The following is a 13429-nucleotide window of genomic DNA, read 5'->3' on the forward strand; positions in this document are numbered from 1 at the left end:
AGCTGTATCTGGTGAAAGACCGCCTACGAAAATTTTCTTTACAGGTTCCTTTTTCATTGCCTTGGCTTTTTTTGGATCAATCACTTTGCCATTCAATTTATGCTCCTTCTGTTCCATAACCTATATGGAAATGGAACAAGAAATTCCAAACATCACACAACGAAAACAAATACTGAAACTTGATTTCATTTCCATTATCTTCTGAACCCACTTTTTAAGCCCAAGGTTTTATGATCAAATACCTTATCCACACTGTCAGCCTCTTTAAACAGGACGAATCCAAATCCTCTTGAACGCCCTGTAATGGGATCCAACTTTAATGTGCAATCTACCACCTCTCCAAATTTAGAGAAATAGTCCTTCAGATCTTTCTTTGTGGTATCCCAGCTGAGGCCACCCACAAACATTTTTCTGCAGAAACAGTGAAGTATACACACATCAGTAGCCAAATCAAAACTTAAGCTGCCTCACACAGTAACCATGTACCTTAGTCACCTTCATCAACAGTACATGCAAAACCCCATTAAGCAAGCAGAGACATGATAGTGGATGCACAAGAAAGATTAATTAAGCAATTGTTTAAACAGATTAGGGCCTTGTATTTTACTGTGGAGTAATCCAAAACAAATCAAGATACAAGTCTATACAAAGCATAGATGAGACTGATCTCCAGCCAAAAGTCCTGGAATTTCTCCTACCAAGAAGTCCAATTTATACCAGCACCCCACAATGTATAGTTTAACTGCCTCAACACTTCCAAAATCATTCTTATAGTATGTCAATATTAATTCCTGGCCACAATGGACTCAATCTTTTACACAGCTTCCTCTAAAACATTGAATAGGTCAGAACTTCAAGGAATATACCTTTAATTTTAATCTTGAATTTTCTAGTTTCAACCAAGACTGCTTTCCTTGCTGAGTGAAGTGAATCTCAAAGTACAGTGACATCAAAACTAATCAAAAGTGAAATGAGCAATAAGGCCTTAAAAGTTACCAAGATACAGGCTGTAAATATGCAGAAAACAAAAATCATTTTTTAAAACAAGTTTACTGAATCAGATCAAAAATAACAAACATGAATTATATACACTGGACAGTAAGGTTTAATTGCCAACAATTCTAGACCTTGGGCTTAGTAGTGACACAAGTGCACACTTAAAAATTGTTACATGCAGCTCTACACCCATTTCTGCCAAAAAATGTTGATGATGGTTCTGGCCAGAAGCTGTCCACAATAATGGTAGGAGAAATTTTTGAGCAGAAAAAAAATAAACCTCGGGCTTTAATTTTCACTTTAAAAATCAATCTATTCCTGGGTAAATGCTCCTGTCCCATCAACCATTCCCTGATATTCAAACTTTACAGGGAATACCAACTTGTTATGAGTATGACATTCCTGACTTTAAGCATTTGGTCAGACTAACAGGAACCATAGCTCAAGAATCTAAATGGTGGCTGATTTCGTCACTCTTCAAACAGAACCAAATGAAACACACAACCCACTGCTCTGATTGAGAAAACTTACCAAACTTGTCACTTGTAACTCAAACATCAGGTATGTGACCACTGCTATTTCAGCTTCGTAGGAATTGGAACAATGCCTCTTGGTCCCAATGGAAGGTTAATTTCCAAGATTTAAAATGGATTGAAGTTTTTGCCAAGATTTGAAAATCAGAGACGAGGAGGATACTCAAACAACTAACTTTTTTTTCTTTTCTAATAAAGCAGTTATGAACTGAGACATCATTACTGTACTGTCAAGTACACTATACAAACCAGAATAATCCCATTGCTGACTGCTATATGCAAGAAACATTTCACAGACACATCACAGATAACGTCCAAAACTGACCAAGACATTACAAATAACTCCGATTCTGTTTGCGTTTGAAATTAGCCACCAAATAAACGCGCTGGAATGTAAAATGTGCAAAATCATATATTGACCTATTATCCACACGGGCAGAACTGGACAACTTGACACCATTCAACTCTGTACCCTGAAATTGGCAGAATAGTTAACCCCCTCCCAAAAAAAAATTGCTCCAAGTATTAATCTTGCAAAAAATATAGCAAACAAAAACAGACTTTTTTTTATTACCGTACAACCAATATTACATGTTACCTTCAAAGGACATGGCCATCAAATTGTGTGATGGCTGTACTAGAGACAATAAATAAACGAGTGCTTTTCATACAAAAAGGTGTACACGTTGCCAAATTTGCGTTCTCCAACAGGAGTTACAATTTTAAAAGAAAATCGACTGAAATGGATAAGTTTAAAGAGCAGCTCGACTCCTGCCTCTGCCATTACAGCAGCATCCGCGGGAAGGACAAGAGCACATGGGGGGTGGGGGAGACTTCAGGCGGAAAATTGCGGCGGCGAACGCGGAAATGAAATGGAGACCGTCTGCAGCGGGGCCACCATCGCGCCCGACACGGCCTCCGCCCCCTCCCGCCATCCACACACACACAATGGCCCCGCATATAGGGCCTCCGACCACAACAAGGAGCCCGGGCCTGGGGGCCAGTAATCGGTAACCCCCCCCCCCACACCCACTGCCCCAGCACTCGGGCGGCAAGGACGGTGATGCCCGCGGCACCTGTACCGACACCGCCGGCCTGCTGGGGCGGGGTAAGGGACGCGCCGACCGGCTGGCCTTCGTCAGGGCGCCGCCAATCACTCACCCTTCGTCCTCCTCCGTTTTACTGGCGTCGATCTTGGCCCCCTCCGTCTCGACGACTGCGGCTGAGCTGTCGCCGCCCTTGGCCTCCGACGCCGCATCGCTCAGGCCCACCGCCGCCGACTCGGCGGCCGCCGCCACCGCTCCCAGGCCTTGTTCCGTAGCCTCGGCCTCGGAGAACTGCACCGCCTCCGACATCACTGGGCACACCCGGGAACCCGCCGCCGCCGCTGCCGCTGCCCTGATCAAAGGGGGGGAAATGCACTGGACACACACGTCACGCCGGGCGGCAGGAGCGGATAACGAAGGGGAATGGGTGGAGTGTGCGGCGGAACTGGGACACAACGACGGGGAAGCTGTCGAGCCGACTGGCGGGGCCAAAGAGGAGAAGTGGCTGCAGACGCTCTTCTCTTTAAATAATGGTGTCTCCACAAAATGGCCGCCTCGACCGGGACCAAGGCCCAAAGATGGGACACGTGGGCCGGGGCAGCAGCCAATGGGAGCGCGGAGGAGCCGGAGGCCGGCGCCGGCTGGGGAGAGGAGAGGGACTGGAATGTTAACAAGGAGGTGTCAGCTCAGCTGGCTCCGTGGACAAGAGGTAACCCCGGCCAGCCGGGAGCGAGAACGGCGACGGCGACGACTAACGGGGAGGAGCGAAGTGGGCATTGTTTTGGCGTGCGGAGTCCTCCCGCAGGTCGTGGCGGCGGCGGCGGCCCAGGCAGGCTGATGGCTTTGTGTGTTGTCTCCCCTCCGTACCGTACCGTACCGCTTCACCACGTAGCTGATGGGCTCGAGGCATGTTTTTTACCAATGGACAATTGTGGGGTTGTCCGTGGTGTAAGTTTCCAATATCACTACCCCGAGCCTTACCAATAGCATCATATAAATCGGGGGAAAGGTTTTAGGCGCCTCGTCTTTCTGGCGATATTGAAAAATCAGTCACGCTGGAGTGTTTTAATGTAGCCCTTATCAACAGCATAAATGCAAGAGATTCGGCAGATGCTGGAAATCTGGAGCAGAGGAATTCAGCGAGTCGGGTAGCATCTGTGGATGAGGAAAAACAGACATCGTAGGCCGAGAGATTTCTCCCGGACAGGAAGCAAGGGGGAAGAAGCTGGGGAGGGTGAGAAGGGAAGGAAGTGGTAGGTGAAACCGAGTGAGGTGGTCGGGGAGGGGGCATGAAGTAAGAAGGATTTTCACTTAGACAATTAGCACCAACATCTTCCTACTGCCAGCAGATTAGCTACAGATAAATAAATTATTCCATTTATCCAAAAAAATAGTTTGTACACTGTACATTTTCTTCCACCGATTGCAAACGTTTGCCTTCCCACCCACTACGATGGTACTTCTGAGATGATAAACCCAGTGCAGTTAAAATCACAGCTGCATCTTTACCCTGCTCAGAAACCGCAGACCCTCTCATGGGTTAGTCATCCTCTCACCTCGTCTCTGAGTATTGCCGCCATGTGATTGGAGATTCTCCTTCAAATGAGTGCTCAAAATAGTTTTTATTCTGCAAGTTTAAAATAACATGCATATATGTAGAGACTATAAGCATGTTTTGCTTACAGCATTTCCAATAAAAATGAATTTTAGATCCCAATGTTTGAGTGATTTGAAGGCACATCTCTTTCGAATTATCACTGGTTAATCTGCTCCGTACCTTACAGTGTTTAATTTATGCGCTTTGGTTTGTTATTTATGCGTCATTCATCTGTAGATTCCATCCTTACCTTCATATGTTATGTGTGTTCCGTGTACTACCGTGCTGTACAGCCTGCTTCAGAGAAACGTCGACTCGTTTCTGTAAACATTGTATGGTTTATATACGTCATGTGCATGCATATATGGATATAAACTTGACTTGAGATCTCAGGACGAAGTACTTCTGAGACACAGTGCCTGTTATTGTGTGAGATAATTTGGTAGTAATAATCTTTACTGCGGGGTGGGAGGGAATAAGTGATCTCCTGTGTACCTCAAACCACCCTGCTCCCATCCGTCTGTTCTTCCAACAGCGCTATGGAAACTTAAATTCCCTTGAACCATGCCAATGCGGGAAAAAAATGTTCAATTTCATCCTTCAGATGAGCTGCTGAAGAGGACCTTTGTCAGAGTTGCCCTCCAATGTCAGTGCAGATTAGGTGCACAGAATTACATTCGAACTATTAGAAATGAGAAGTGTATTTTCACTTCAACCAGGCTGATGTTGATGTACGTACATTAAACAATATTTTCAAAAAGTTATTTTTCCCTGGATGGCAGATGCTGGAATCTGCAGGAAAATCCCCAGCAGGCTGAAGATCGTGGACATTTCGGGTTGAAACTCTGCATCAGAATTCCTGAAGCAGGGTTTCCACCTGGAATGTCAACAATTCCCTCTCCTCCCACTGAGTTCCTCCAGCAGATTATTACCTGCTTATTCTGATTTCCATATCTGGCATTTATGTTACCAGTATTATCAGGAACAGCTTCTTCCCTTTTGCCGTCCCATTTCTGAATGGATATTGAACACCACCTCGCTATGTCTTTTAATTTTTTTTAGTTTTGCAGTACTTAAATTAACTATTTGGGGTATATATATACTTGGTGTAATTCCTCTTGTGTATTGTATTGTACTGCTGCAGACAAGTCTCACAACATATGCCAGTGATATTAAACCTGATTCTGATTTCTAATATGATTTCCCATTCATCCCAGAAGGAAGAAATGTATTTTTGGTCTTGAGCAATGGCTTTCTGTCACTGTTTCCAGATACCAGCTTAGAATGTGTGTCGGCGGTAGGCTGTTCCATTACTGGAGGGATGTCTCACCTTGTTCTTGAACAGCTTTACAAATAATCCATTTAACATGCGTAGCAGTCTGTATATTCAGGGCAGAATGAGACTCCTATTAAATTTTGAAGATGCACAGATGGTTTCCATGAAAGCAGACTAGAAACTCAAGAGATCATTGCGCTGTTTTTCCAGAGTTTTAGCCAACCTTTAGCAACTCCAAGCTGCTGCATGAAGAGAATTTCTTTCTAACTGAGTTAACAGGGAAGTCAAATAGTTTGCATTGTTGAGACACTGCCATCTCTTGGGCTTTGTTGGTTCTTCCATATTGTTATTTTTGGAGCTTCTAATTCTAATACTCATCTCTATGAGAGCAGTTCACACTGAATGGGGTGGAATTGATTGGCATTATTCAGCAAATAATGGCAAGACTATTATGAAAGCAAAATTACATTCTTGTAAAAAAATAAGTAATTTTATTTTAACTTTCATGCTCTAAAATATCCCAATAATTCCATGTTAGGGACAAAGTTAGCAACTAGTTTCCACAGCAAAGTATCTCAGAGAGGAATGAGGCAAATGAATGGTGATATTTTAGACAACAGAGAGTCTTATAATGATCAAAATCTCTTCACTTTTCACTTCATCTGATTACTTTAGCTGCACACTTCATATGCATATGCCATTGCCAATAAGTATTGTCATCAGCCAAACCTGGGGTCTGTTTTCTCCTTTCATTTAAACAATAATGCAGTTAACAAGGACATTCCTAGTTAGCCAGTAGCTGGCTAATGTTAGGCAACAACATTGCTGCTTTCAAATACTACTATCTTGGGTAGTTTGGCTAAATCTCGGTGAAACCAGTATCCTTGTGGGAATGTTGGTTTATTAGTTGTGGTTATACACAATTTTATCACAAAGTAAAATAGCAAGGGAAGATTAATTAAATCCATTTGCACTACAACCACAATGTGTGAGGTGCTGAGATGGGCACAGTCACAACGTTTCAAAGCCAAGTAGATGGTTTTAGAGGGATAGGGTCCGAACACGGACAGATAGGGCTAGTCCACTGGGCAACACACTCAGTATGGATGAGATGGGCCAAAGGGCCGGTTTCTATCCTACATGATTCTATGGCTCCGTAACTACTTAGCCTTTTTAATGCAGTAAAACAGCTCTAGGCACCTCAGGAACGTCAGCCAATAACATTTGGCATTGAGCAATTATGAAGTGATGTAAGAAGAGGTATTTAAAAGCATGGTCCAAGAGGTCGTTTTAAAGGATGTTAAATGAAGAGCCAGAGACAGAGGTTAAGAGTTTCAGAAAGAAGCTCAGATCTTAGGGGAAGGTATGGCTGGCTGTTATGCAGCAATGATCTGGGATAATTCCCTACACAGGCCTCGGCTCAATGGTCACACTATCAAAATAGATTCATCTCCGTAGTCCCCTTTATATTTTCAAATCAGATGCAGTCAGAGATTGTGTGAGGTGACACGGCAAGTATATTTTTCTGAGTCTATCAGCTGTATTGCTACTTTTAAATGATTTCCGTTTACTGCATTTTGAGGGGAATTCTCTGCTGACTTGAGGGATGCTCAACAGCTGTGGCAGGGTTTGAATTTAAAGTTAAATCAAACGACATGGGAGACAACAGGGCTTTGCTTCCAGATGAACTCAATGCCTTCTATCCTCGCTTTGATTGTCAGAACATGGAGGAACTATCGTGAACTCTCACATTCCCCAATAATCCTATGATCTCAGTCTCTGAAGCTGACCGGCAGGCTGCCTTTGGGAGGGCGAAGCATCTGGACCAGCAAGGGTACCTGGCCAAGTACTAAAGACCTGTGCTGATCAACTGGCTGGAGTGTTCACTGAGATCTTTAACCTCTCACTTCGGCAGTGTGTAATACCCACCTGCTTCAAGCAGGCTTCAGTTATACTAGTGCCCAAGGAGAGTGTGGTGACCTGTCTCAACGACTATCACCTAGTTGACCTTACATCAGTGATGAACTGTTCTGAGAGGTTGCTGACATCGGCTCCTGCCTGAGTGACGACTTGGATCTATTCCAATTTTGCTACCGGTGTAACAGGTCCACAGCAGATACCATCTCATTGGCTCTTCAGTCAACACTGGAACACCGGGACAGCAAAGATGCATACATCAGGATGCTCTTTATCCACTACAACTCAGCACTCAATACCATCATCCCCTCAAAACTAATCAATAACTCCAAGACCTTGGCCACAATACCTCCTTGTGCAATTGGATCCTGGGTTTCCTCACTTGTCCCAGTCAGTTCGGATTTGCAACACACCTCTTCTACAATCTCCATCAGCAAATGTGCATCACAAACAAGGCTGTGTGCTTAGCCCCCAACTGTAATCGCTTTATGAATGTGTGCTTTAGCACAGCTCCAATACCAGCTTCAAGTTTGCTGATGACACCACTGTTGTGGGCCGAATCAAAAGTGGTGATGAATCAGTATACTGGAGGGAGACTGAAAATGTGGCTGAATGGTGTCATAACAACCCCTGTCACTCAATGTCAGTGTTGTGACGTGGATGAAATTGCCGGAGAGACAAAGTCACTGGTAGATACAAAGCAGCTTCTTTATTCGACACAACAAGGTACAGCAGGCATCTTACAGATGAAGACGCTTTCGGTGGAAAGGTCTGCTAGCCCAATATGGGCTCAGTATTTATATGCTAAACACAAAAGGCAATTGCTACTTACAAAGTTATAGACAATGCTTCCTTTTGAAACTACATACAAACACCACACCTTCTGACTTCATCCTTTCCTCCTGACGCCTACATGTCTCAGTTGGTACTCACAGCTTTTAGGAATGCAAGTTAAATCCACAATACATTTATATGTCCTGACGAAGGGTCTCGGCCTGAAACGTCGACTGCGCCTCTTCCTATAGATGCTGCTTGGCCTGCTGCGTTCACCAGCAACTTTGATGTGTGTTGCTTGAATTTCCAGCATCTGCAGAATTCCTGTTGTTTGCGTTTAAAAAAATACATTTATATGGTATTTTACGTGCTAACATAGAGGACAATTAACATTTATAAAGTATAGATAATATTGCCTTCAAAACTACAGCATCTGGTCAAACTACGGCGTCAGCAGCGTCTGGTATTCACAGCTTTCAGGAAATGCATTGTTGTGAACTCAATCCACGGTACTTTGTCAAACAGAAGACCGGTGGCCAAGCCATTTAAGTGTAAATGAATCATCTACCCAAAAACTCACCCTACAGTCCCTCCTCTTGGCCCTCCTGGACAAAAATTAAATTTGTACCAGGAAAGGCCAACCTAGGATGATCTGCTCAAATAGGGCAGCAAGAACGCCCTGTCTCGAAATTCCACCCCCCCCCTCCAATTTTGTGTGCCTCGATATCTATCCTAGCATTCCCTAATCACTACCTACCAAATGTTAAGCAGAGAGGCTGTTCCAAGTCTATAGACAAAAACAACAGGAATTCTGCAGATGCTGGAAATTCAAGCAACATACATCAAAGTTGCTGGTGAACGCAGCAGGCCAAGCAGCATCTATAGGAAGAGGCGCAGTCGACGTTTCAGGCCGAGACCCTTCGTCAGGACTAACTGAAGGAAGAGTGAGTAAGGGATTTGAAAGCTGGAGGGGGAGGGGGAGATGCAAAATGATAGGAGAAAACAGGAGGGGGAGGGATAGAGCCGAGAGCTGGACAGGTGATAGGCAAAAGGGGATACGAGAGGATCATGGGACAGGAGGTCCGGGAAGAAAGACAAGGCGTCTCCTTTCATGTGCCTGTCGCTCTTTCCCCACAGGCTGACTGCAGCTTAATCACATTCCTTTGTCTTCAGCCCCTCATCCTCTGGTCGCTGAAACTCTCCTTCCAGGAGCACCCACAGGCTCTCTCATCGATGTACAGGAAGGGGTTGGGGTGGCATCTACGTAAATGTCTGCAAGGACCTCTCCCCAGTGGCACCCCCTTCCGAACTGTCCGGTCAATCACTGGCCCAACTGCTGAAAAGGGCCCAGCTCCTCAGACTGGGGTGACTGCTTCCAGATGCCGTGTGCAGTCTGAAATGCCATTGAAATGGTGGAATTTGCCGTCTCTGCTTTAACTCAAAAATCCCTCCCCACCTGTTTCCCAATAAATTTCTATACTATGCTATAAAATTAATCATCTACCTTCAGCAACCAGCCTTCTTTACAGAGTACCATCATCATCACACTTCAGCAGGCTATTCATGGTTTTCCAACAAGCTCTCAGTGTCTTCTGCCTTTGCGTTTTCATCGGCTGTGGTCAGGTCTGGCATGGCCGGCTGGTGTTCCTCTCTTAGGTTCTCTGTAATTACATGGTTACTGGGTACACTTGGTTCCCCACTCTGTCTGTGGGAGCAACAAAAGGGTGAGTTGTGTGCTTTAATCTGGGTCCAGTGTTTCCACTGGCTGCCTCGCCGAGTCTGTACACAGACACACGTATCATTGGTTAAGAGTACCGTCTGTGGTCCTATCCATCTGGGGGCAAACCCTGGCCTTTCTGGCAGAACCCTCACCATAACTTGGTCGCTGGGCTGTGGAAGGACTATCTCCTTTCCCTCTGGCTCTCTCTGATCAGTGATTCGCTGCTGTTGTTTCGCTCGGTCCTTCAACACTTTAAATTGGTTACAAAGGTCTTTCACGTATTGGGTCATTCTATCCCTGTAAGCCCCAGGCTCCCCGCAACCCATAATTACCCCATAAGGGAGTCGCATTTCTCGCCCCATCGATAATTCGTAGGGGCTGAGACCCAATGTGCGGTTCGGGGTTGCGCGCAATCTCATCAAGATTCCTGGTAATACATCGACCCATGTCTTTCCTGTCTCAGCTATAGCTTTGATTAACGCATTCTTGATTGTTTGATTGATCCTTTCTACCATCCCTGAACTCTGGGGGTGGTAGGGTACATGGAACTGTTGTCGAATCCCTAGTAGTTGGCACATTTCCTTCATCACTTTCCCCGTGAAATGTGCTCCCTGATCTGAATCCACCTGAACTGGGGTTCCCCACCTTGGGAGGATTTCCTGAACTAGGATCCGTGCAGCGGTGCGGGCAGTGCAGTCCCTTGTTGGGAAAGCCTCTACCCACCGGGTGAAGTGGTCCATGATTACTAGACAGTAGCTTTTCCCCCTGCTTTTTGTCAGGAGCCCTGTGAAGTCTATCTGGATGTTTTCCCAAGGTCCCCTCGGCCGAGGCTGATTTGCCAGCTGTAGCTTTCTGCCCTTACCAGGGTTATGCTGGGCACAAATGATACAATGGTGGCAGACATCCCCGCCCATCCCGGGCCACCACCAGTCCTGCCGGAGGGTTGTGATCATGCTCTGCCTTCCCTGATGCATCACCCTAAGAAATAACTTTAGTAGTATCTGTCTAATACAGGGTGGGGCCACCGTGACTTTTTCCTCCCCATGTGTCCAGCACCCACCTGGTCCCTCCTTTGCTCCTTTTCTCCTCCATTTTTCCTTCTCTTCTGCCTCGACCCCTTTATATAATTTTACTAAGCTGGCTTCTGTCGTTTCCTCCTGCACACTTGCAATTTCAATTGCCTCTTGTTCGCAGTAATGTCTGCCCTCGGAGGAACTGGGAAAACTTTATGTTCTGGAGTGGCCGCAGTCTCTCTGAGTATCCCCTAGTGTTTTTGTTCCTTCGCTATACCCTGAACAGCGGTCAGTGTGTCAGTTTGTATAGGGTCCTGCTTAGGGGGTTTATACAGACCCTCCTCCATTTTAACTGGGTTTATCTTTACTCGACCACAATCTTGCTTGTGTGTAGCCCACACTGCTGGGAACTGCTGACAAGGTAACCCATAGCCCCCATCCGAGCTGCAGTCTCTGATGACTGGAGCGGCTGCGACTATACTAGGCAGGTTGTGCATTCTGTTGATTGTGTGCGTTCGCTGCCCCTGACTCATCCATATTATTTCTCCCTTTCCTGAACAGCTCCTGCTTCCCTTAGGATGTCTATTCCAAGGATCGTGCCCTCATTATTTGGACATACCTAGAAATACACCGGAAGCTGCACTCCCGCGATTTCTAGTATTTGCGACTCGCTTCTTTCCGCTTTTACTGTTTTCCCTCCTACACCTCTGATATAACTGGCCTGTCCGGTTGTTGGTAAGGGTAAGTCTGTTATCAATACCGATGCCCCAGTCCACTAACATATTGCATTGCCGTTGTGTAAATCCCCAGGTCTCCAGCGCTGGCAGTGGAGCCCGCTGCCACATCTTTTTCTGCCCTGAGAGGCGCCGTTACTAGCTCTTTGATCTGATCGAGTCAGTCTGGTTGCTGATGGGATGAGTGACAGGGTGTCTGCCGTGACCTTCGCCTGAGTTTTCCCCCTCCCTTTTGGACACTGTCTCCAGCCATGTCCCGATAGGCCACAGCTGTAGCATATCAACTCCTTCACTGTTTTATACCTGGTCCGGCAGTCCTTTGCTAGGTGTCCTGACTGCCGGCAAGCAAAACAAACCCTCCGGGACGTCACAGCAGCCGCATCCACTATACCCACTTTACGATTTCTCTTGCCTTTTCTTTGGTCTATCTCAGTGGCCCACGAAACTATCGCAGAGTAGGTGGACCCTACCGTTATGCCTAAATCTAAAACGTCCTGGTGGGCTGAGCTCAGGCCTTCCTTCAGCATTTTTAGGAAGACTGGGTCGTCCCTCCCTGAATTATCCAACCCTGAATACTCCTCATACGCTCGATATTTACGTTCTGCATAATCCATGGCCGTCTTGTCAACCCTCTGGGTCACTGCCATTATCGTTCCGCAGCTACTCTCGCCTCCCCCCCAGCCGCTGCCTCACTTCCCCTTTAAAGGAGCGACATCTTTTCCCGCACCCCCTGGGCCATCCTGTCCCATATATTCCTCGGGCACTTCTCTCTTACCAACCGTGTATATCTTTAGGGAGCATCTGGTGAATTTCAACCATTTCCCCGAGCTTACGCCAGAATTCTGAATTCCCACAGGCGACTTTAAGTGAGAGCAACTCAGACAAGATGCTCTGTTTCTCCCCGGGGGTGAAGGGATTATGAATGGTCGTAATCAAGGTCAAGGGCTGGCTCGGATCATCAGGGTTCTCAACCTGACGTTGCCTAACCTCAATAGGTGCCATTCTGGTAGATCTATCCGGGTAAAACCTTTCCCTGAGAAAACCCCACACTAAGCAAAATATAAAATACGGGTAGCAGTTAAACAGTATATACTTAAAATCGCAGAGTATGTATTCCACAATCTGCCACTTTTGAGTACCCGAACTCATGATGCCTGCTGTATTCCTTTGCATCACACTTGCAAACGCATACACTAAAATGCAGCTCCCCGAACGAGTATACACGCCCCTACTCCGGCGTCTCGAACCGTACCGTCGGTTACCACCTTTCGCAACTGGTGGCTCCGTCTCACCAAGTTAACACACAAAGCTTCCTCACTTACAATAAACACACATGCACACGCACACACTACTTTTATATCTACCAGTTCAGCTCTCCGCGTTCGTGATACCTCGTCGCCCGTGTACCACCGACCAAACAGATCCAAGTGTGAATGTTATTTTAGAAAAATACTCACCAACTTAGGCTGCTGGCCACACGACGGGTCACGAAGTATCCCATCACTGACACCAAATGTTGTAGCGTGGATGAAGTCACCGGAGAGACAGAGTCACTGGTAGATACAAAGCAGCTTCTTTATTCGACACCACAAGGTACAGCAGGCATCATACGGACGGAGACGCTTTCGGTGGAAAGGACTGCTAGCCCAATGTGGGCTCGATATTTCTATGCTAAACACAAAGGGCAATCCCCATTTACAAAGTTATAGACAATGCTTCCTTTTGAATCTACATACAAAATATCACACCTTCTGACTTCATCCGTTCCTCCTGACGCCAACCTGTCTGGGTTGGTACTCACAGCCTTTAGGAATGCAAAATTA

The 13429-nt window shown here is 46.0% G+C and overlaps 2 protein-coding genes across 4 annotated transcripts in view; both read right to left on the reverse strand.

Annotated features, from left to right (window-relative positions):
- hnrnpd (heterogeneous nuclear ribonucleoprotein D) overlaps positions 1–3122 on the reverse strand; it is a 6516-nt gene extending 3394 nt beyond the window's left edge. For 2 of the 3 annotated variants that reach the window (XR_010017370.1, XM_063043449.1), the window contains exons 1-3: positions 2691–3122; positions 243–411; positions 1–120 (exon numbers count right to left, since the gene is read on the reverse strand). The exon at positions 1–120 is cut by the window's left edge and continues 39 nt beyond it. Coding sequence is in view for 2 of the 3 variants with exons in the window: in XM_063043449.1 (XP_062899519.1) it covers positions 1–120; positions 243–411; positions 2691–2884 (483 nt within the window). In the remaining variant the exon portion in view is untranslated. The remainder of the gene's footprint in view (positions 121–242; positions 412–2690) is intronic. The other variant, XM_063043448.1, reaches the window with a different exon arrangement.
- Positions 3123–8057: 4935 nt separating this feature from the next.
- On the reverse strand, positions 8058–11426 carry LOC134344134 (protein NYNRIN-like). Its single transcript, XM_063043442.1, has 2 exons — positions 9644–11426; positions 8058–8463 (listed from the first exon to the last, which is right to left on the reverse strand). Exon 1 carries the CDS (start codon positions 10831–10833, stop codon positions 9697–9699), a length of 1137 nt encoding a protein of 378 aa, XP_062899512.1. The 5' UTR covers positions 10834–11426; the 3' UTR covers positions 8058–8463; positions 9644–9696.
- Positions 11427–13429: the final 2003 nt, after the last annotated feature.

The sequence above is a fragment of the Mobula hypostoma genome, chromosome 3 (assembly GCF_963921235.1).
Source record: "Mobula hypostoma chromosome 3, sMobHyp1.1, whole genome shotgun sequence".
NCBI classification, from domain to species: domain Eukaryota; kingdom Metazoa; phylum Chordata; class Chondrichthyes; order Myliobatiformes; family Myliobatidae; genus Mobula; species Mobula hypostoma.